This window comes from Paroedura picta, chromosome 2, assembly GCF_049243985.1.
Source record: "Paroedura picta isolate Pp20150507F chromosome 2, Ppicta_v3.0, whole genome shotgun sequence".
Taxonomy (NCBI): Eukaryota; Metazoa; Chordata; class Lepidosauria; order Squamata; family Gekkonidae; genus Paroedura; species Paroedura picta.
In genome coordinates, this window is record NC_135370.1 from 152,690,318 (window position 1) to 152,712,799 (window position 22,482).

The 22,482-nt window shown below is 45.4% G+C and overlaps 1 protein-coding gene across 40 annotated transcripts in view; it reads left to right on the forward strand.

The window, feature by feature from the left end:
- NRXN3 (neurexin 3) overlaps positions 1-22,482 on the forward strand; it is a 1,515,064-nt gene that overhangs the window by 1,336,286 nt on the left and 156,296 nt on the right. For 26 of the 40 annotated variants that reach the window (XR_013228550.1, XM_077323384.1, XM_077323381.1 and 23 more), the window contains one exon: positions 2,801-3,108. Coding sequence is in view for 36 of the 40 variants with exons in the window: in XM_077323384.1 (XP_077179499.1) it covers positions 2,801-3,108 (308 nt within the window). In the remaining 4 variants the exon portion in view is untranslated. Of the gene's footprint in view, positions 1-908; positions 966-2,800; positions 3,109-22,482 lie in introns of all 40 variants that reach the window. The other 14 variants (XR_013228547.1, XR_013228548.1, XR_013228549.1 and 11 more) reach the window with 1 other exon arrangement.

The following is a 22,482-nucleotide window of genomic DNA, read 5'->3' on the forward strand; positions in this document are numbered from 1 at the left end:
CCTTTCATGACCTTGTGGGATGATTTGGCCTATTTTCCAGACAAAGTTGGGCTGGCCTGAGGCTTCGTGACACCTCTCTGGCCCAACTTTTGTGTCGCAATCTTCATTATGTGGAATTCTGAGACAACTCTGGGAAAAGGTCAAGGAATGTTAAAGGGAAGAGGCTGCTTAAGCAAAGGCTGATAATTCAGGGGCTCTCTCCAGTGTCATTCCCACCAGCTGATATCAGACCCTGAGATGTATGTTGGAAAGTATACTGAACTAGTGAAGGAGTAAATGGAATAATGTGTCCAACACTGGGAGTATGAGCAGAATTGTCTGGCCAGCAGTAAAAAGAACCCATAATAGTTTTTTGTGTGATAACTGCAGCTATCATGTCATTACATGAAAGAAATTGCTAGGATGGATCTATGTTCCTACAATCATCTCTGCAATCTAATAATGACTGATAAAAGAGATTAAGATTACCATTGGAGCAATTATTCTTTTTAAAAAGTGTATCCTGCAAGAAGGGCTATTATCCCCTTGCCAACGGCAGTGTTCCATCAGTAAAATTCTGTGCCCAGTTCCACTCTGTGAGGAAGGAAAGGAGCAGTGTGAGAGTAATGAGGAGAAAAGCAGGGGATACGTTAAAATGTAGGTAGGGAAGACAATCTCAATCCTTTCATTTTTCTTTTAATTTGCTGTTTTGACATCTGTGCACTTATCCATCTTGGTCAAGTCCAGGCATTCTTAAATTGGAATGATAGTGGGCTGAGCACCCCCATCCTCTCAACTCTAGGCTTCTCACATACACATCTACTTGGCTTGGTGAGCTAGGGTCCTCCTTGAGGAATAGGAACGCCTTTCAGATACATTTCTTCTCTTGTCCCCATTCTCTTCCCCATGATCCATCCTGTCACCATTAGATGATGCAACACCGCATCACCACTTGACTTCAAGACCCGCCACGACGACCAAAATTGGTGAGCTCCCCCTCCTATTCTGATCTACTTTAACCACTGGCTATGAGGGGAATGGACAGTGGGATTTGGGCTCTGCCCTGCACATGGTGGCATTTGGCTCTTGTCACAGTGGACTAGAGAAAGAAAGTGGTGAGTGTGGAGTGGAGAAGGGTGGGGAGGGGATGGGCATGCCTGTGCAAATGTGGGGGAAACTGGATGGATTGAACTACTAGCATTTCTACTTTGTGTTCTGAAACTTGGTCAAGGTGCTTCTTTGCTTAGCAGCATTTAATATATTCCTAAGACCTCCCTCTGTCAAGTATATGAAACCCATCTCGGCTGAACTCACATACTAGGTTTATCATGTGTAAATTGCAGCTGTCATTTTAACTACCTGGATGTGTGAAAATGCTATTATCATGGATCATATTTCCTCATCACCTCTGCAGTTGCCTTAGAAGGATGGGAAAGTAGCAAGAAGGAAGGAGAAATGTCTGTCATAGGTTTTCACTGTCTCTTAAACTAATTGTGTGAACTCGCCCTTGATGGTATGTGTGTGTGTGGAGAACTGGCAATTGTTGTTGGGGTCCATTCTGATTATAGGTGCAGTTTCCCAGCTTTCATAGGTAGAATTAGGAAGAAACAGACTTCTGAGATCCCAAGAAACTCAATTAGCTTCATTCTGCTTTACTTTTCAGCATCAAAGGAAGGGAATCCTAGTCATGTGCCCAGATCAAATTTGGCTTCCTGTGGATAAAGGCAGAAAGCCGTGTGGAGAGAAGTGATTGCTATAGACCAGGACTTATCCTGGCAATCAACTTTGGAAACTGTACTGTAGTTCTGGCTCTTGGTCTTTGAAGGGGCCCTCCAGTCTATCTGGGAGCTAACCATGGCTTCATTGAGGCAGGTCTTAATGAGGTCTCAGTTGAACTAGTAGACCTGAGTCTAGACTTCAATGCTTCAGATTATAAGTAGACATTCTCATGATCCAGTCCTCCATCATACAAACTTCTCCCCCCACCAAAAAAAAATCCTACACTTAGACTGTCAGTGAAAAGGCTAGGTTAGTTCCCATCTCCCTGATGCCAAGTATAGAGGGGACAGTCTTGTACAGAGGACTGAGTAGTTGTGGAAGTCCCCACCTGCAAACTGAAGTAATTAATGCTGGATATAAGTTTGCCATTGCAACACAAGTTTATTTGTATGCCTTGATGCAATATTAGGGGGGGGGATCTTTCACGGTAAGTATAATCAAATATTGCACATTTTAAAAAGAATACAACATTTCTTCTGAACTACCTTTTGTCCCCAGCTGTTACATATTTCAAGGAACCATATACATATTCATCTCTTAGCATCTTTCTGTCTCTCTTCATCTTTGGCTGATTTATTGGACTGGGCTGATTCTGAGCTAGATGCATTTAAGGATCCAGGTTTTCTTTGTTTTACTGCGGGCTGACACCCAGGGAGGCTTTGTTGATTTGCCTTGGAATAAATACCTCCTAGTTTCTAAAATGAGATACAAAGAATTGACTATTAAGTTTGGAATGGGATCAAGGCTTGGGATCATGGTGTTCCTGAATGTGCTTACGTCTACAGAAACAGGAGCGAAGGTCTGGATCCATTGCTTTCTTCTCCAGGCTTATAATTATTTGTAACACACCAAGACAGCCCTTTACAGCATGGCATTTTTTCCCATTCAACCTCCACAATTGTCATCACCACCATCTTCAGGAACAAATTTTGCTTTTCAGTCTATTCTGGCCAGAAACTGCATGGAAGGGTTTTTTTTTTCTTATTTTTTTAAAGGGAAAGTATTCATGGCAATAATAATGTTCACCCCCCCCTTCACTTAGGACGACAGTTAACGATCTTCAACACCCAGGCGAAAATAGCCATTGGAGGAAAAGACAGAGGGCGTCTCTTCCAAGGCCAGCTCTCCGGTCTCTATTACAATGGCCTAAAAGTGTTGAACATGGCAGCAGAGAACAACCCCAACATCAAGATCAACGGAAGCGTTCGGCTTGTTGGTGAAGTACCATCCATCGTGGGAACAGCACCCACAACCTCCATGCCTCCAGAGATGTCAACCACAGTCATGGAAACCACCACTACTATGGCCACAACTACAACCCGAAAAAATCGTTCCACTCCCACCATTCAGGTGAGTCTCTTAGTTTATAAGCAACAGTTCTTTTATTTATTTGTTTTCTTGACCATATTTTCAGGGTCTAGTTCTTTCCTAATTCACAAACTAAAGCGCGCACTTTGGCTCCCCAGATTTGGAAGGGCATGAATTGTTACTGTGTATGCAATAATGAAGTCAGGGGCATCTGTGATATTGCTGATACCTTACTTTAAGTTAACAAACGTTTGTAGCCATTTGAAGATCAGAATTTGAATGGTGAAAAACAATATAAAGGGAACAATCACTCTGCATTATTTCAAAAACCTAACAAATAATGCTACAATTACTTATTTTGTGTTTTTTTCTTTATTGCTAAATGTGTTAACTGCCAAATTCTTGATTGTAGAGTTTAATGTGAGTCCCTGCTTTTGACTAAATAACATTAGAAAAGGAAACATAGGCATCCAGAAATCCAGGGGTCATTCCATCAGAGGCATTTAAAATCTTGTTGGCGTATTGTTTTTCTATGACTATAGCTTCATTAAGCCTTTTAAGGACCGCACAAACCTTCACAATGTCTTTTCAGCGATTACAGATGGGAACAAATCTACAGATCAAATGTAATTGCTTTGATGAAGGAGCAGTGGCAGCTTATGTTCTTGTCTTAGTACAAATGATTGTTCTGCAAAGTAATTATGGATCGCCTGATCTATTCTCTTTGCCTACACTGAGCAGAAAAGACAGGCCAACAGGCATTGTTCAGCAAGCTTCGAATGCAGGTCCTTTAAAACTTGTCAACTTCTTATTCTGGTTTGTGTGTTTTGTTTTGTTTTGTTTTGTTAAGTACAACATCTCATGGACTTATTATTGGGAATGCTGTTTGTTATTTCCAGTTGGTGGTAATGGAAAATGTTGTCAAATCATAGCTAACTCATGGCAACCCGATTGGGTTTCAATACAAGAGGCATTGGGAGATGGCTTGAAATTTCCTGCCTCTTCTCTGGAACCCTGAACTTGCTGGATAGTCTTCCTCTAAACACTAACCAAGGCTAGCTCCTGCTTAGCTTCAAAAATCTGTCAACATCAGGCTAGCCTGATGATACTATGAATTTCCATGCTAAGCACCAAAGAATTTTGCTGTTTTTTCCACCTCCCTACCACCCCACATGAGCTAATAGAGCCATGTTGGTATCCCAAAACTCCCTGAGACCTCAACAATACTGGTCTATGTCAAGCCAGTAGCTTGGATCCTATGGAGGATTTCTGCAGATGGGAGGAGGGGTCATTTTCAATAGGGGTCAAGTTCTCCCTTCTTGCTGCAGGCATCTGATTCCCCCCTCATACCGTTTCTGGGTGTCCCTTTGGCTTCAGCCAGACAGGAAAGGTATGGAAAATCAACCCTACTGGTAGAAGTACCGTGTACAGGAAATCAACGGTGAGGTCCAAGTGATAATTATTGCCTCCCTAGTCTTGGAAAAGATGCCCCTCAAGCTGGCAAAAATGTTCACTACTGTCACTACCACCCTTGTGATTTGCCACAGTTCTGGCTCTTTTGCATTCTGAAATACTAAATGATGGTGAATCAGTCACAATTATTAAAATTACTTATAATGTGTTATGAGGCTAAAATCACCCAGGACTCATTTCTATTATGAACGTACAAGCAGGAATCTGCAAGCAGTTGTAGACTTAATGTCCCTCTTTCCCATAGCCTCTGCCCCTTTCCTGCCTACTCTCCTTCCCATCCATAAATCAGCCTACTCTCATTTCCCCCCATCTTCAGTTTTCTGTCCAACTCCACCCCGACACTTTCTACCCAGGAAAACAATGGCTGAATTGTGTGGAGCCAGTTGCCAGGGTGGGCTCTTGGGGGAAACTTGTAAGGATGAGCAAAGAGTACCCATTTCCCCTATCTCAACTTTCCCACACTATTTCCTCTTTCACTCCACATGGGTGTGTATGTGTGTTAAGTGTCATCAATTTGCTTCTTTTTACAGTGGCCCTATGAATTAACATTCTCCCAAACATCTCATTGTAAACAGCCTTGCTCTGGGATTGCAAACTGAGGATAGTAGCTTCCTTTGTTGAGTCCATCCATCTCATGTGGGGTCTTCTTTTCCTGTTGCCTTCAACTTTTCCTAGCATTCTTGGCTTTTCCAGTAACTCTTGCCTTCTTGTTATGGGCCCAAAGTATGATAGCCTCAGTTTTCTCATTTTAGCTTCTATGGAAGCTTCAGGCTTAATTTGGTCTAGAACCCACATCATCTTTTTTAGCAGTCCACAATATCTGTAAAAATGTTTGATTGAGGCCAGGCTTATTTATTTGTTTGTTTATTGGATTCCCACTACCACCACTATCAAAAGTCGTATTCTGGCGGTTACATTTAGAAGATAAAAACCCAAAACATAAAACATTGAAACCATTGATCTTTAGTTAATACAGCATACTTCAGCAGCGAGAAAATTAAAAAACCTACCCCCTCAGATCTTCCCATCCCCCCCTCACACCTGTGCCTCATGGCTCAAACTCCCATGGGTGCTGATCTTAAATATCATTCTTGATGTAATTCTTAGTTGTGGAGGGGCCGCCCTTGATCTCCTGTGCCCTGGCCTCAACCAAAGACCTGGCGGAAGAGCTCTGTTTTGCAGGCCCTGTGGAACCGCAAAAGTTCCTGGAAGGCCCAGGGCCCTCACCTATCTGGGAGCTCATTCCACCAGGTCAGGGCCAAGGCTGAAAAAGCCCTGGCTCTGGTTGAAGCCAGGTGAACCTCCTGCAGATTGGGAATCACCAACAGATTGATACCCACAGAGCACAAGGCTGAATAAGATCCGGCCCCTCCTCTGGTCCCTTGGTGCTCTTTCATTGCTTTCCTATCTTCTGGACATGTACAGCAGTATATTAGTAGCTTGGTTGGGGGGGAGGGTTGGGGTAGAAAGGAGGGGATTTTTACCATTGTGTATTACTGTTTTAACTATGTTGTGAGCCATTGTGGGCTAGCCATGCTGGGAGGGTGTGGCATAGAAGCTAAACAAACAAACAAACAAATCTCTCCCCCAACACCACATTTTAAATTAATCAACTTTCTTCATTGTTCAGCTTTCGTAACCCTACATGGGAAACACTATGGCGTGAATTAACCTTATGTTGAGACAGTCTCTCTACCCGGCAATCCCCATAGCCTCAACCATCTCTGCTTCCTTCTTTCCTTCCCATCCAGCCACCCACAGTTTATCTGCCTCTCCATCATTGCCTATATTTATTATTAAATTTCTTCATTCATAGTCCACCTTTCTCCAAAATGGGTCTCAAGGCACCTTACTTCAGTCTCTTCTCCATTTTGTCCTTAGAACAGGGTGGACTGGGAATGAAGAACCCTGGGAAAGGGCCCCTCCCCCAACCTGCCCTGGCCCCAGCCCCAAAGGAGGGAGGAAGAGAAGAAGAGGCAGTCTATCTGACCCTGCCCTCCCTCACAAAAAGGGAATGGCAGGAGGAAGGAAGAGGCAGCCTGCCTTACCAATTAGCCAGGTATTGCTTTCCTTGCCTCAGCAGAACAGGCACTGCTTCCTTCATCTTGGCTGGCACCTTCCTCACTTTGCATGGGGCTTGGTTGAGCTGAGCTGGGTACTGCCCTCTCCCTTGCCCTGCATGGGGTTCAGTCACACATTGCCCTCTGCTTTTGCACAGGGCTCAGCTGGGCTACTTGTGTGCCCATTGCCTGATCTCGCTTCATGCCAGTCTTCATGCAGGGCTTGGCTGGGCTGGGTGCTGCCCTCTGACTCACCTTGCTCAGGGCCCAGCCAGGCTGGGTGCCACTGTCTGCCTCACCTTGCCTTACATGGGGTTTGACCAGCCTGGGTGCTGACGTCTGCCTTTTCTGGAGCTTGGGTCCAGTCTGTGTATCACCTCACAGAGGGATTGGCCGAGCACCAGTGCCTCAAGTGCACTTGCATCTGGTGAGCTGGGCTCTGTCTCTCTTGCATCTCCTCAGGCTAGCTGGCTGCTGCCTCTCCCATTCTGCACAAGGCTTGGGTGGGTCTGGCTCAGCCCTGCTGTCAGAGGACCAGCCATTGGACCACTGGGAAGCATCCCAATGCTCTTACTGCTCAATCTTGGCTCTGACTGTGAGGTAAGTTAGACTGAGGATGTGTCAGTGGGCCAAGTCACCCAGTGTGTTTCCAGGTCAGAACAGGGTTTCAAGGGCCTACTCTGCAACTCTAACCACTACACCACACCAGCTTTCATAGTGTGTCTGCTGTTGAACATTAGCAATGAAGACAATATGTTACAGAAAAAGAACCAACGATCCATGCATGGCCAATAGCTATGCATATACAATGAACAAATAAGCAAAAAAGTTTCTCTTTTTTCCTGTTTAAATCTTGATATTCAGTGAAGGTAATCCAGAGGAAACTATTCACAAATATATCCATTGCTGGCTCTTTTTCTGTTGAACATTAGCAAGCAGCCAGACCTAGTTGAGACCTGCAAGTTATGTTGTATTTAATCAGCCAGTGCTTCCTGCTTCAATGAGTCTCTTCTCAAAGGCAAACACAGTCCTGGAAAGAGCCCTGTCCGCTCCCCCTGCCTTTTACTTACAGAAACCAAGCATGTTGTAGTTGCCTAACAACAGCAAGGGAGAACATCCATTTCTTAACGCTACAGGTGCTTCTTTCATCATTTTTGGGGTTTATAATGCTGAAGTGGTTTTTTGTTTTTAAAGACTTCAATGTTTTCTGCAAAGCTGGAGCTTTGTAGAAGCTCAAGTTTGTAGAAAGATCTGTCTCGGTCCACAGGTCTTTGGATGACTTGGCTATTATAGAATATCAGATATGAAGGACAAGGACTCACAGGAGGCATCCCATTTCCCCCATCCCACTATTTCCTCTTTCCCTTTTCTGAAGTCCCCAGAGCCTCTGATGATTTGGAGAGCAGTCATATTTCTAGGTGATCTTCAACCCCATCTGGAGATTGGTAACCTTAGTTCCCATGAAGGAAACGGCTGCTCTGGAGTATACAGTCGGTGGCATTATGCCATTCTGAGGCCCCTCCCCTCCTCAAAGCAGCCGTTTCCCACCCCCAAATCTCTAGGAATTTCCTAGCCCAGAGTTGGTAATGCTATATCCTTCTCAGTCAGCAGCCAGCCTACTTTTATATGCTCATTTGGCTCAAACTGCCCCCCCTCTACCTAGGAAAACCATGGCCCGATGTGCAGTGCCAGCCATTGATCCAGGCCTACTGGCATGGTAGGGACATGTCAAGGAATTGGGGAAGGGTTGCCTCACTTCCCCCCGTACCTCCCTCCCCACACTATTTCCTCTTTCCCTCCCCTGGCAACTCCCATATCCTCTTCCCTTTATTTGCCCCATTCTCTCCTTCTCAGCCATTCACCATCCTACCTTTCATTTGTCTCACATCTTCAGCTACATTTATTATTTATTTACATCCCACCTGGGGACCAAAGCAACATATTATTCTCTTCTCTTCCTTTCCATCTACATAACAAAATCACCCAGTGAGCTTCCACAGCAAGATCTCTATCATTATGTTTTGGATTGTCCACTATACCTGGAGCCGAGAGCCAAATATATTGAGGGATTTTTGAATGGCCAGAACTTCCCTGCAATTTAGACAAAATGGTATTTTTATTATCAGATACCAACCCTTAATCAGTTAATGTCTCATTATTTGCAGTAGCAGCAAGGAAAATTTGAGCCAAATTTACGCCACCAGAGAACTAGAGACCCAAATTCTTATCGTCTTTCATTATCTATGGACCACTGCATATATTGTTTTATTTGTTTTAGTCTTATACATACATACACAGCAAGATGGAAATTTGAACCCGGCTTTCTCAGACCCTATTCTGAAGCATTAACAGCTATACCACACTGGGTTTCATAGGGTGGCTGCTGCAAAACAGTAGTAAGCATCCAGGCCTAGTTAAGTCACAAACGGGTGGTATTAAGTCTCCCTGAAGTTTCAGCCAGGCATAGAGTCGCTGACCTCAAGGTGGGACTTGGAGATATCCTACAATTACAGTTGAACTCAAGACTAGAGGCATCTGTCCCCCTGGAAAAAAATGCCTGCTTTAGAGGATGGACTGTACGCCATTATGTCTGGCAGAGGACCCTCCCCTTACCAAACCCTCCCCTCTTCAGACTCCACCACAAACTCTCCAGGGACTTCCCAACCTTAAGCTGGTAACCCTAGTCTGGCCTGGCCCCAGTGAATCTACCCACAAAGGCCAAAAATAGGCCTGAAAAGAACTTTGCCCTCTCCCCCAGCCCTTTACTGACTAAAGCAATCTTGAAATGTTGTGGCTGCCTGGCAACAGCCACTGAATTTGTTGCTTAAATGTATAGGTGCCCCTCATCATTTTGGGGTTTTTTGAACCTCCAAACCCTGCAAATTTGGAGTCCTTTTCAGTATTCTAAAAAGAGCTGTCTTGCTTGTTCATAACTCCAGTAGTCAGATTAAAATATCCAAAGATTTGGTCAATTTTGCTATTAGTGTATAGCAGTGGTCCCCAACCTCCGGTCCGGGGACCGGTGCGGGTCCATGGATCAGTTGGTACCGGGCCGGGGCTCCTCCTTGTCCTCCTCTCCAGCTGCTGCCTCAGTGGCTGCCCTGCCACTCTGCTCACCTTTGGTGCTCTCCAGAGGCCACCATGGCTGGGGCTCCCCCTTGGCATGGCACTGAGCAGTCGCCCGCAGGAAAGCAAGTGGAACAGGGGCTCAGGCGGTGGCAGTGACATCCCTCGGCAAAAGACTACCCCCCCCCCGGGCCTCAGTAAAATTTTCAAGTTTTGACCGGTCCCCAGTGATAAAAAGGTTGGGGACCACTGGTGTATAGAATAGGAATCCTTCTATTGACTTATTTTAGGTGATTTTCCTATAGGGCCTCAGAAATTAAATATCAAGAACCAGGTCTTGTTTTTCAATATTTCATGCTTTAATGAGAATTTGTGATTTTTTTTGAGCTCGTCTAATCCGATTAAATAACTTTGTATCAGTGATCACTCAAATATTCACTTTATTTAATCTGTAAAACAGTCCCATCCAAATATTTCTCAGAATGTTTCCTACCTCATATACATGGCAGCCTGAAAGACATACTGGAGCCATTGTCTTCTTGAAATAGCATCTGGATGATTTAATAAAGAGTAGAGCAGCCTCTAAAAAACATGGTTAAAGCAATGATTTCCTGGATTCACCCACACTACAACAAATGGCCTCATCTTGGCTGATATTAAAGCAATAACTCTTGACACTTCACTCTTCCCACTGAAAGGGAGATAGAAGTCAATATGCCCCTCCATTACAGCTCACTGTTTCTCAAGAGCAGGTCAGTTTATTGCTGTCACAATGGAAGATGATCCTCCCTTTCAGTCGCCTGATGGTTTTGTTTGGTTCTTTACATTGGTTTAAGCTGTATTGCACTAGATCAGTGGGCAGCTAGGGTTCAGGATGGCTTGGGCTGCCCATTTACAATTTCTGCAGCTGTAGTGTTCACTTTGCATGTGAAGGAAAACTCTGCTCCTCTAACGTGTTTCAGTGCTTGTCCAAATGGTAACAGACTTGTATAGGGATGTCATATAATTGAGAGGAAAGACAATTTATTTTTTAAAAAGTAAAGTTTAAAAAGTACATCAGAATCTATTCTTGAGTTTTGGCACATTGTATTCTGTGTTGATGGGGAAGGGGCAAAGTAGAATGTTATCTAAACTGAAGCTGCAGGATAAGATGGTTTAAAATTGAATGACCTCAGTTAATTAAATTGTAAACTCACAGAATCATAGAGTTGGAATGTACCTCCATGGTCATCTAGTCCAACCCCTACAGAATGCAGGAAATTAACAACTACCTGTCCACCCCAAATGTCCAGATGATTCTCCCCCCCCCCCCAAAAAAAAAAAACAGAATCCCTGGTCAGTCTGGTCTGGAGGAAACGTGGAGGGGGAAGACGCGACGCACACCGGTTATGCACGGGGCGGGGCGCAGCAGCGGCAAAACCCAGAGTAACCGATTATGCACGCGGCGATCCGGGCGCCGCTTCTGGTTGCGCCCCGATCACCCGGAAGCTGCGCTTTCTTCCGCGTTTCACTGACGCGACTTTTTCGGCGGCGAGCACCGAAGCTGCGGCCGGTTGCAGTCGGCTCCGTGCATTATCGGTGATTTTAGTCGCCGCCATTCCACCCCGAATGTGCGTTATTCCCCCCGTGCATAATGGGTCTAAGTGGCGATCAGCATTTCCCTGGGCATGCAAGAAAGGGCCACAAGAGCCAAGCTCAGACACAATCCCTTCTGCCCACCCACTTACAATCTGCCTAAATTCTAAAAATCATCATTTCTGTCAGATGGCTATCTAGCCACTGCTTTAAAACTTCCAAAGGAGGAAAAGCCACCATCTCCTAAGGAAGCCTGTTACACTGAGGAACCGCTCTGTCAGTAATTTCTTCCAGATGAAGAAGAAGAGTTGGTTCTTACATGCTGCTTTTTTCTACCCAAAGGAGGCTCAAAGTGGCTTACAGTCACCTTCCCATTCCTCTTCCCACAACAGACACCCTGTGGGGTGGGTGAGGCTGAGAGAGCCCTGATATCACTGATGGGTCAGAACAGTTTTATCAGTGCCGTGGCGAGCCCAAGTTCACCCAGCTGGCTGCATGTGGGGGAGTGCAGAATCAAACCCAGCATGACAGATTAGAAGTCCGCGCTCCTAACCACTACACCAAAGAGGTTTGAATCTTGGAATTGTTTGTGCTTAGAAAGAGCACACTTCATTATTTTTAATTATTTCTTTATTTGCAACATTTGTATTCCACCTTTCTCCCCTCACAAGAGCCACTAAGACAGCTAACAATTTAAAACATCCCTGAAAATCACATTTTAAAACTGTTAAAATCAACCACCATACATGTACATTTCATTAAAACAAATTAAAAACAGTGTAAAATATGCATAATGGCATACAAACAACAATTAAAACACTGGTCTGGAAGGAGAGATTACTGAGGAGATGCCAAACAAAATCAAAAAGGCTTCCCCCGATGGTGGAAGATGACAGTAGAAGGGGATGGACAAAACGTCCTGGGGAGGTGACTCTGGTGCCCTGACTGAGGAGGCTCTCTCCTGGGTTGCTGTCTGCCTGATCTCAGAAGGTGAGGACACCTGAAGCAGGGTCTCCAAAGATGTCTGTAGTTGAAGGTGGGTTCATAAGGGAGTAGGCAGTTCTTCAGGCATGCTGCTACCAAGCCATATTTGGTTTTGAAGGTCAAGACCAGCACTTTGAGTTGTGTCTGGAAACCAATTGGGAGCCAGTGTAGATGGCCCAACGCTGGTGTAAAATAGCCCCCATGACCCACCTAGTCATCTTCCTGGCTGCAGCATTCTCCTCCAATTATTTAAAAAGAAATCCTTTAGGGCAGCCCCATGTAGAGCTCATATTGGTGTTCTGTTTTGCATTCTTGCATTGCTTGTAATTGAACTCCAGTCCACAGAAATCATTTCCCCCAGAGAACATGGCAGCTTGCGAGAGTGAGCTCTATGGAATTTTATCCGAATGAATGCCCTGCATTCGCCAAACTCGACCCTCCCCGGGCTGCACTCTCAAACCTCCAGGAATTTCCTAACCTTGAGCTGGCATTCCTATTGTGGGCTCCTGTTCATCTCCTCTCTCTTTCTATTGCCCTTTAGAGACTATTCTAGTGTGCACATGGGCTGTACCTCCTGAAATACAAATGTTTGAGTCTTCAGATGGGTTTTAAAAGAATATGTTTCCTGTACATAGAAAACAAATTGGTAAGGACATTTTTGGCCTACCTTTCTCCTTCAGCTTCAGTTTCTAGGTACACATTAAGGAATTTAGCAACATGACATTCTCCCATCTCAACAGCACAGCACTGCGTAATTCTTCAGGACATATAGAATGGATTCAACGTCATTTCCCTAGGTAAAGGTAAAGGTATCCCCTGTGCAAGCACCGAGTCATGTCTGACCCTTGGGGTGATGCCTTCATGGCAGACTCAATACGGGGTGGTTTGCCAGTGCCTTCCCCAGTCATTACTGTTTACCCCCCAGCAAGCTGGGTACTCATTTTACCGACCTCGGAAGGATGGAAGGCTGAGTCAACCTTGAGCCGGCTGCTGGGATTGAACTCCCAGCCTCATGGGCAGAGCGTTCAGACTGCATATCTGCTGCTTTACCACTCTACGCCACAAGAGGCTCTTGTCGTTTCCCTAACTCTACACCTAACAGTGATATAAATTTGATTGTCTCTGACTTGATGGGGTTCTCTTTTGTTGGATACGGTTTCTAACTGGTTTACCTTTGTTAAAGCCTCCTGACTCCCATCTCCCTATTACTTGTCTCTCTCTGCATGAATATACTGCGGATGAGATAAATGCATGGTCTACGTGCCTGGTGAGCGGAGCTCTGACTCAGGACAACGTGTGCCAAGTCCTTAAGGTGCCACTGGGCTTCTGATTAATAGTGACAGAATGATATTTTATTAAATACTGTTTCAGAATGAAAAACATGTTATTCGGAGCCTTGAGAACTGATAATCCCGGGAAGGGTTTTTCTGTTTCTTCTGAATGGCACAGGCCACGGTAGCTGTGTTGCCCTTGAAAGGTATTGACTGTGAGATGGCTTATACATGGGTTATGCCCAAAGCCTTGTACAGTCCACTTCGTATTAGGTTTGGATCGGCATGTAAAAAACTCTTGTGGCACAGTAATTACAACAGTCCTAACAGGCTGTAAGATTGTCGGGTGACTGTGTTGCTGAGCAGGTGTTTGAAATGCTAACAAGCTTGTGATTAGGCCACTGTTTAGGTTAAATGGGTTTAAAAAACCACTTCCTTTGCCCCAAGGATCTTTTGCTGCAATTTAGCTAGCTGCCCTATTCTGAACTCTGTGGAATTCTGGGTGACTGAAATGTCTGTAGGTGCACATGCCAATAGAAACTGGCTTAGTTAAAAATATCTCCTTTGCCTACTTGGGATTTCTTGTTTGTGACACCTCATTTAATGAAGCACTTCTGCATCGGAGCAGCTTGCAGACCCCGAATAAAAGGGCTGCTTTGACCTCTTAACACCTGCATTTGCTTTTGTCTTCAAGCTCTGGCCTGTTTGGAAAGGACATGTGTTGTATTAAATTACTCTCAGAGACCTCGGGGCCCTGGCATGCCAGATTCTCTTGTATTAACAATATCCTCTTTGGGAATTTCACTTTGCTGCTCTGCTCTGGGTAGAACACAGAGACATATGGCTATCAGGTACTTCAGCGTGGAGTGGCAGAATGTCCTGGAGTGCCAGCTGGTAGATGGGACTTCCTCATATCTAACAGAGAGTTATGTCTTGTCTGGCGTGTTTTTTAAAACAGAGGCTCTACTTCTGTAGCCAAGTTCAAGACCTTCCCCGGCTAGTCTTCTAAGTGGTATCTTCTTCTTGCTTTAACCAGTTGGAAATAATGATGTTCAATTAAAACTCCTTCCCTTAATATATCAAAACATTCATAGTAGGGGAAGACTGAGGTAGTTTTCTGGGGGTTTTTTATGAGGGAAGAGGGGGGAAGTTCAGCTGGTATTTACCAACCAGACATTATTCTATTAGAGTTGAACTAAATATTAGTCAGGGAAGTATGCTTGTCAAGTTTTGTTAGATCAAACGGCCCACGTCCAAATGCAAAGTCCATTCTGATTTATAACATTCCTAAGCAATATTCAACAAAGTGGCTGAATAATAAAATACAACGGATGAATAAAACACAGAATTGGGTTGAGTGAGATGTCATGCAGCCGCAAAAGGTGCATGTACACACACACACACACACACACACACACACAAACCCAGAAGGGACCTCTCCAACAATGTAAATATAACTTGTAAAATGAAATACAAATTGTTTGAGTTTTTGCTCTATGTCCCACTGACAGCAAGATCTAAGAAGGTTCCCACAAAATGAATATAATCTGTTTGCTTTTTTCTATTCGTTTGTAGAATCAATAATACCGTGGCAAATAATACCTTAGTCCTAGTGCCTTGCTGAATGAGATCTTCGTAGTTGGGATATAAAGATCTAATTATATTTGGAATTCATTTCTCCCTGGAGAGCAATCCTAAGTAGATCTCAGTACCATACCTAGTCTGCTCAGTGGAGCTGAGATCCAGGAAAATGGCCTGCAGGTGATACTATTGATGCACCCCTTAGATCTGGGCTTGTTACCAAGACTGCAACCCAAAACGTTTAATTCCAGCAAGGATGTAAACACACAAGGAAGTGTTCTGTATTAACCATCTCTCTGTTGCTGGATAAGAAGCCACAGGTGCAAACAAGTGTTATGTAGTCATCCCGGTCTATGATTAGTCATCATTTTTCAGATTGCCTTAGAAGGGGTACTCTGGTGTCATTCTCCTCATTGCCTTGGTCTGAGGCCACCACCCAGTTAAACTCTCTCACTGACTCCCCTGCAATACAGCTTGGAAAGGACAGGTGCGACCTCCTTTTGAACAGCATGCCTCCAGGACGAGAATGCTGGAAGGGAAGGGAGCACCATGGACAAGAATGCTGGAAGGGAAGGCAGCATGTGAAGGGTGGGCGCTACTCAAACAAAAGCTATTGCATGCTCAATCAATGACTATCCCAGAAAGACGAAAACACTGCAGGAGCTCTAACAAGCCTATTTGGATGAACAGAGAACTTCAAGAGGAACTAAGAAAGAGAAGGGAGATGTTCAGGAAATGGAGGGATGGACAGAGCTCTAAAGAAGAGTACCTACAGATTACTAGGCACTGTAGATCAATCATCAGAAAGGCCAAAGCTGAGAGTGAGCTAAGATTGGCCAGGGAAGCCCACTGTAACAAGAAAAGATTTTTCAGTTATGTGAGGAGCAAATGTAAAGTAAAGGAGGCAATAGGCCCACTGTGGGGCGGGATGGACAAACTCTAACAGAGGATGCAGAGAAAGCAGAAAGGCTCAGCGCCTATTTTACATCTGTTTTTTTTTCCCACAGGTCAAAGTGTTTAGGCACATCTAGAGATGGCAGTAGCCAAGAGATAGTGTCTGGGTGGCAGGTTGACATGTACAGAGAGGTTGTTGAGAGGCATTTAGCTGCACTGGATGAGTTCAAATCCCTTGGGCCAGATGAAATGCACCCGAGAGTGCTCAAAGAACTTTCCGGAGAACTTGCAGAACCCTTGTCCATCATCTTTGGGACCTCTTTAAGGACTGGAGATGTCCTGGAGGACTGGAAGAGAGCAAATGTTATTCCAATCTTCAAAAAAGGGAGGAAGGATGACCCGGGAAACAATAGACTAGTGAGTCTGACATCTGTTGTGGGTAAGATAATGGAGCAGATATTAAAGGGAGCGATCTGCAAACATCTGGAGGACAATTTGGTGATCCAAGGAAGTCAGCATGGATTTGTCTCCAACAGGTCCTGTCAGACCAACCTGGTTTCCTTTTCTGACCAAGTGACAGGTTTGCTGGATCGTGGAAATTTGATTGATGTCGTTTACTTGGATTTTAGTAAAGCTTTTGATAAGGTTCCCCATGATGTTCTGATGGATAAATTGAAGGACTGCAATCTGGATTTTCAGATAGTTAGGTGTATAGGAAATTGGTTAGAGAACCGCACTCAAAGAGTTGTTGTCAATGGTGTTTCATCAGACTGGAGGGAGGTGAGTAGTGGGGTACCTCAGGGCTCGGTGCTCGGTCTGGTACTTTTTAACATATTTATTAATGATCTAAATGAGGGGGTGGAAGGACTACTCATCAAGTTTGCAGACGACACCAAACTGGGAAGACTGGCAAATACTCCAGAAGATAGAGACAGAGTTCAACGAGATCTGAACACAATGGAAAAATGGGCAAATGAGAACAAGATGCAATTTAATAAAGATAAGTGTAAAGTTCTGCATCTGGGTCAGAAAAATGAAAAGCTTGCCTACTGGATGGGGGATACGCTTCTAGGTAACAGTGTGTGAATGAGACCTTGGGGTACTTGTGGATTGTAAACTAAACATGAGCAGGCAGTGTGATGCAGCAGTAAAAAAGGCGAATGCCATTTTGGGCTGTATCAACAGGGGCATCACATCAAAATCACAAGATGTCATAGTCCCATGGTATACGGCACTGGTCAGACCACACCTGGAGTACTGTGTGCAGTTCTGGAGGCCTCACTTCAAGAAGGACATAAATAAAATTGAAAGGGTACAGAGGAGAGCGACAAAGATGATCTGGGGCCAAGGGACCAAGCCCTATGAAGATAGGTTGAGGGACTTGGGAATGTTCAGACTGGAGAAGAGGAGGTTGAGAGGGGACATGATAGCCCTCTTTAAGTATTTGAAAGGTTGTCATTTGGAGGAGCACAGGATGCTGTTCCCATTGGCTGCAGAGGAAAGGACAAGCAGTAATGGGTTTAAACTACAGGCTAAATATCAGGAAAGAAATTTTCACAGTCAGAGTAGTTCAGCAGTGGAATAGGCTGCCTAAGGAGGTGGTGAGCTCCCCCTCACTGGCAGTCTTCAAGCAAAGGTTGGATGCACACTTTTCTTGGATGCTTTAGGATGCTTAGGGCTGATCCTGCGTTGAGCAGGGGGTTGGACTAGATGGCCTGTATGGCCCCTTCCAACTATGATTCTATTATTCTATGAATAGTTGCATAAGCAAATTTGTGTGTTTAAATAATCATTTCATTTTCATAGGCCTCTACAGAGCAGTGTCAAAGCCATTGCAGTTGAGTCTGTTTCTTGATGTTGTTCCAGTGATTAAAAATTTAAATTTGGCAGAGGAATTATGAGATAGAGGTTTCCAGGAGCATAACTGGCACTGTGTCCTCTCCGTAAGCCAGTTTCTGGGGCTGGGTATGTGTTGCTGCTTCAAAGCTGAAATCAGCTGTTTGGGCAGAGTATAAAAGGTTGGATAAAGTTCCTCTTCCATTATGAGTGCTAAGGTAGAAGGATTAAGTGATCCTCAAGAAAGCCAATAGGCTCTCCTTTTGAAATTAGGCAAAGGGCCTCTCATCTTTTTATCAAAACCCCACAAAGCTGCCCCACTGGACTTTGTTTATCCTGAGGTTCACAGATTAACACTTTCCCAGAAGGCACTGCCCTGGGAATACTTACTTTCTTGATGCGCGATGGAGGAAGGCAGAGAAGATTTGTCAGTCCAATTAGCTTCTAACTGTCATCCAGAGAGAAATACATTTCTTTCCTCTTGCACTTGCCAAGGTACTTTCTTTTCCTCTCTTAGAAAGTAAGTTTGGAGGAAGGCAATTGGCCTCTAATTTGCTCATTGCTTGTTATGAGTCTCCAGTGACATTTTCATCCATTGACTGCATAACACTAATGAAAAAAACGAAAGGAGTTGAAAGGCCCAGCTTTGGAATCTTACTTCACTATTCATTCTTCAGAAAATGATTTTTTCCCTTCCCGATTTTTAAGGAATTTCCATTCCACTTTTATGTTCATTGTAAAAAGAATTGTGCACCAATCATAAGCTTTGCATGAATGTGACATCGTGGTTTATGATGTTCTAGCACCTCAGTGGTTAGAACACGTTGTTCTCTCTAATTATTGATTGCTTTCATTTATATCTGATCTTTTTTTTCCCCCATTGTAAAACTCAAGATGGCTTACAGAGGAGTCCCAAGAGTCCCAGCCAGATCTAGACTGGCTTAGCATAAGCAAGCAAGTTGCAATATATCCAGAACAGGAAATAAAATTGGCGTAATCTTTTTTACTAAGGCCAACCACAATGAAACACACGGCTTCACATTCTGCCAAGTTTCAGAACTCTTTATCAGAACAGATGTCCCAAAACTTAAAAAATGACAGGGGGAAAAAAGCAGATATATCAGTTCTTTTATGACTCTGTCTTGTCTACCTTTGTTGTTATATGATGAGAAGTTCAAATTGCCATAAGTGCTAGGTATATATTTGGGAAACAAGAAGCAAATAATGAAGGGTCATCTCATTGGGGGGAGGGGGTAGTCCAAAAGGGAACTTACTTTGTTGAGGGAACAACGATGATCAAATTGGGGCATGGGGGGTTAACAGTGTGTTGTCTGATAGTCATTATGTTCTTATTGAATGCTAATAATAATGCAGCATTCTTGATGGGCAGTAGTTGATTCAAAGTTAAGAAGTTTGCATAATTATATAGCATAATTATTACCTACTAGATATTAAGCCCACTGTACCCAAAATAAAGTGGGCGCTAGCGGAGTGGATGGACGGAAAGGAAGGAAGGAAGGAAGGAAGGAAGGAAGGAAGGAAGGAAGGAAGGAAGGACAAAGTGAATAATGGAAGGAAGGCAGGAAGGGAGGTAGGTAGGTGGGCTGAAAGGGGACGGGGCAGGGGTGGGAGGAAGGGGAGGGAAGGTCCAGTTGGGGGAGGAGGAGGTAGCAATGGGTAGTGAAGAGTAGGTGGGTGGGTGGGGGCGGGGAAGCGGCGGTGGAGGGTAGTGGCAAGGGGGGTGGGCTGGGAAGATGGGGTGGAAGCCTTCCCCCCCCAGGTCGCTGCTTTGGCACGGCGAAGGGGCCTGCTCCTTTCACCGCGCCAAAGCCTTTCCCCCCCCTCCCACCCCAAGGAGTCTGCTTTGGCGCGACCTGGGAACAGGCCCACGGCATTTCCGCCTGCTCCTTTCACCGTGCTGAAGCCTTTGACCCAACCCCCTTCACCCCCCCCCCCCGAGGTCTCTGCTTCGGTGGGTGGGGGCGGGGAAGTGGCAGCGGAGGGTAGCGGGGAGGAGGAGCTGGGTGAGTAGATGGGGAGGAAGCCTTCCCCCCCCTGAGGTCTCTGCTTCGGCATGGCAAAAGGAGCAGGTTCCATTCTCCTGCTCCTTTCTCCTGCTCCTTTTGCTGCATTGAAGCATCCCCCCCCCAAGGTCTCTGCTTCGGTGTGGCAAAAGGAGCAGGCCCGCCACACACCAAAGCCTTTCCCCCCCTCCGATGTCCCGGCTTTGGCAGTGGGAAAGGAGCAGGTGGAGACACAGCGGGCCTGCTCCTTTCCTACCAGCGAAGGCTCTTCCCCCAGCCGCCAAAGCCTTTCCCCCACCCCCCTTGCCCTCGAGGTCTCTGCTTTGGTGGGTGGGGCGGGGAAGCAGTGGCAGAGGGTAGTGGGGAGGGGGGTCTGGCTGGGTAGATGGGGTGGAAGCCTTCCCCCCACCAAGTCTCTGCTTACGTGTTGCAAAAGGAGCAGGCCCACCGCATCTCCACCTGTTTCTTTCGCCGCGCCAAAGCCTTTCCCCCCTCCCCCCCGAGGTCTCTGCTTTGGCGCGGCGAAAGGAGCAGGCCCGCCACGCACCGAAGCCTTTCCCCCCTCCCCCTTCCGATGTCCCGGTTTTGGCGGTGGGAAAGGAGCAGGTGGAGACACAGTGGGCCTGCTCCTTTCCCACCGACGAAGGCTCTTCCCCCGGCCGCCACGTCTTCAAACGCTCTTCTCGCGGCCCCCTCACCTCCCTGACTGACACTCGAAAGGGCCAATCAGGAGCCGCGAAGATGTGCCACCTCCAACCAGGAGATGGTGCTATTCTGTTTTCTTACAAAATACAGTTTTGACACCCATGTTTCTGGACTTGGAAGTTCAGCCATGTTCTGATGCAGCTGATTTTGAAGTCACACCTTCTGTTGTTACAGGATATAGGGCTATGTGGAAGGTTTGTTCCCAAACATAGTTTGCTCTGCTCCCTAAAACAATCCAATCTATGGCTTTTTGGGAGTCATGTTTTGAAACAGCCATGTATTTGGGCACATGAAAACAAACTCTGAAATGGTGCATTTCTCTGTGGTGGACTCAGGAACATGGTATCATCTAGGTAGGCTCTTAGACATTTTTTTCCAGTGCTGCTTGGTCCCAGATACTTATGTACAGGATAACCTATTAGGTGATTCCTGCTGCTGCAGTATCATGCCTTTCCTTGCATCTGTTTGTGCTCTTGCTTACTGAAGCTGTTGCTCTTTTCCCAGCTTTGTCATTTTAACTACAGATGCCGCAGATTTTTGCTGCAAACCTGTCCAGCACCCCATGTTTCAAACTCTAAGGCGGACCATAATTCAAACACAGATATATTAAGGTACTTTGCGAATAGCTGCCAGACAGGTTTGTTCAGAATCTGACACTTCACTGATCAGGGGATCATCTGAGAGTCTGATTTTTACCTCCCATGTAAGAATTTTTGCTGTATATCAGCCTGGCTAAGACTCAATCAGTAGCCCACTCCTAGCTCAACTAGGCATAGGTTTTTGACCCATCCGCCCCCTCAGAGAAATCACTTTGCAAAGCTGGGACACAGAGAAGTGTAAGATCATCTCTGTCTTCCCTTGACAAGACACAGCAATTATTCTGGGGGTGGCAGGTGGGAAATCAGTAGTCAATTCCTAGATGAGCTGGAAGTCAGATTCTGTGTGTGTGCCCCCCCCATCCCCCTGAAAAATTGCTGTATCTTGAAGTTGGAGGAGTTTCTGTTCTGTAATTTTATTGTCCCAGCTTTGCAATTGAAGGGGTGGGAGGCATTGAGCAGAATGACGATGAAGAAGAGGTTGGTCTTTATACCCCACTTTTCTCTGTCAGGAGTCTCAAAGCAGCTTACAATTGCCTTGACTTCCTCTCCCCACAACAGGTACCATGTGAGGCATGTAGGGCTGAGGGAGACCTGATATGACTCCTCAGGGGACACGAGCTCAAGGTCACCTAGCTGGCTGCATGTGGAGGAATGCGGAACCAAACCTTGCTCATCAAGTTAGAAGCTACTGCTCTTAATCACTACACCAAGATATGGCATGGCATAGTATAGCCAAATCTTGTCAGATCTCAGAATCTAAACAGGGTTGGTACTTGAATGGGAGACCACCAAGGAAGACTTTGAACAAGAAGGCCATGGCACCCAACTTCTGCATTCCATAGGAATGCCAGTCCCCAGGTGGCAGAGATCAGTTCCCTTGGAGGAAAAAACCTGCTGGGATGGGGTGGGGTAGGGAGATGGACTCCATAGCATTATACTCCATTGAGGTCCCTCCCCACCTCAAATCCTGCCTGTTCTTGGCTCCACCCCAAAAGTCTCCAGGTATTTCCCAACCTAGAACTGACAGTGGCAACCCTGGTATTTCACTTGCCTTGAAAGCCCCTTGCTGGGGTTGCCAGTTGCCCACCTGCAATTTGACAGCACTTTACACATGCACATAGATTGAAACACTGTTCCTAGTTTATTCCCCAGTGAAGTAGTTTCTTATTTATGCTCCCCAGCCCCAATGCCAAGGTGTGCAGGTGGCCAGGACTCCCAAACTGGGAGACCAGAAGCTGACTGCAATAAGCTGGAAGTTGGCATCTGATCCCCTGCTGCTCTTAGTGTATTCATGCAGAACACACACAAACAGATTGAAAACCACAGAACAGCCAGTGAATAAATTGAC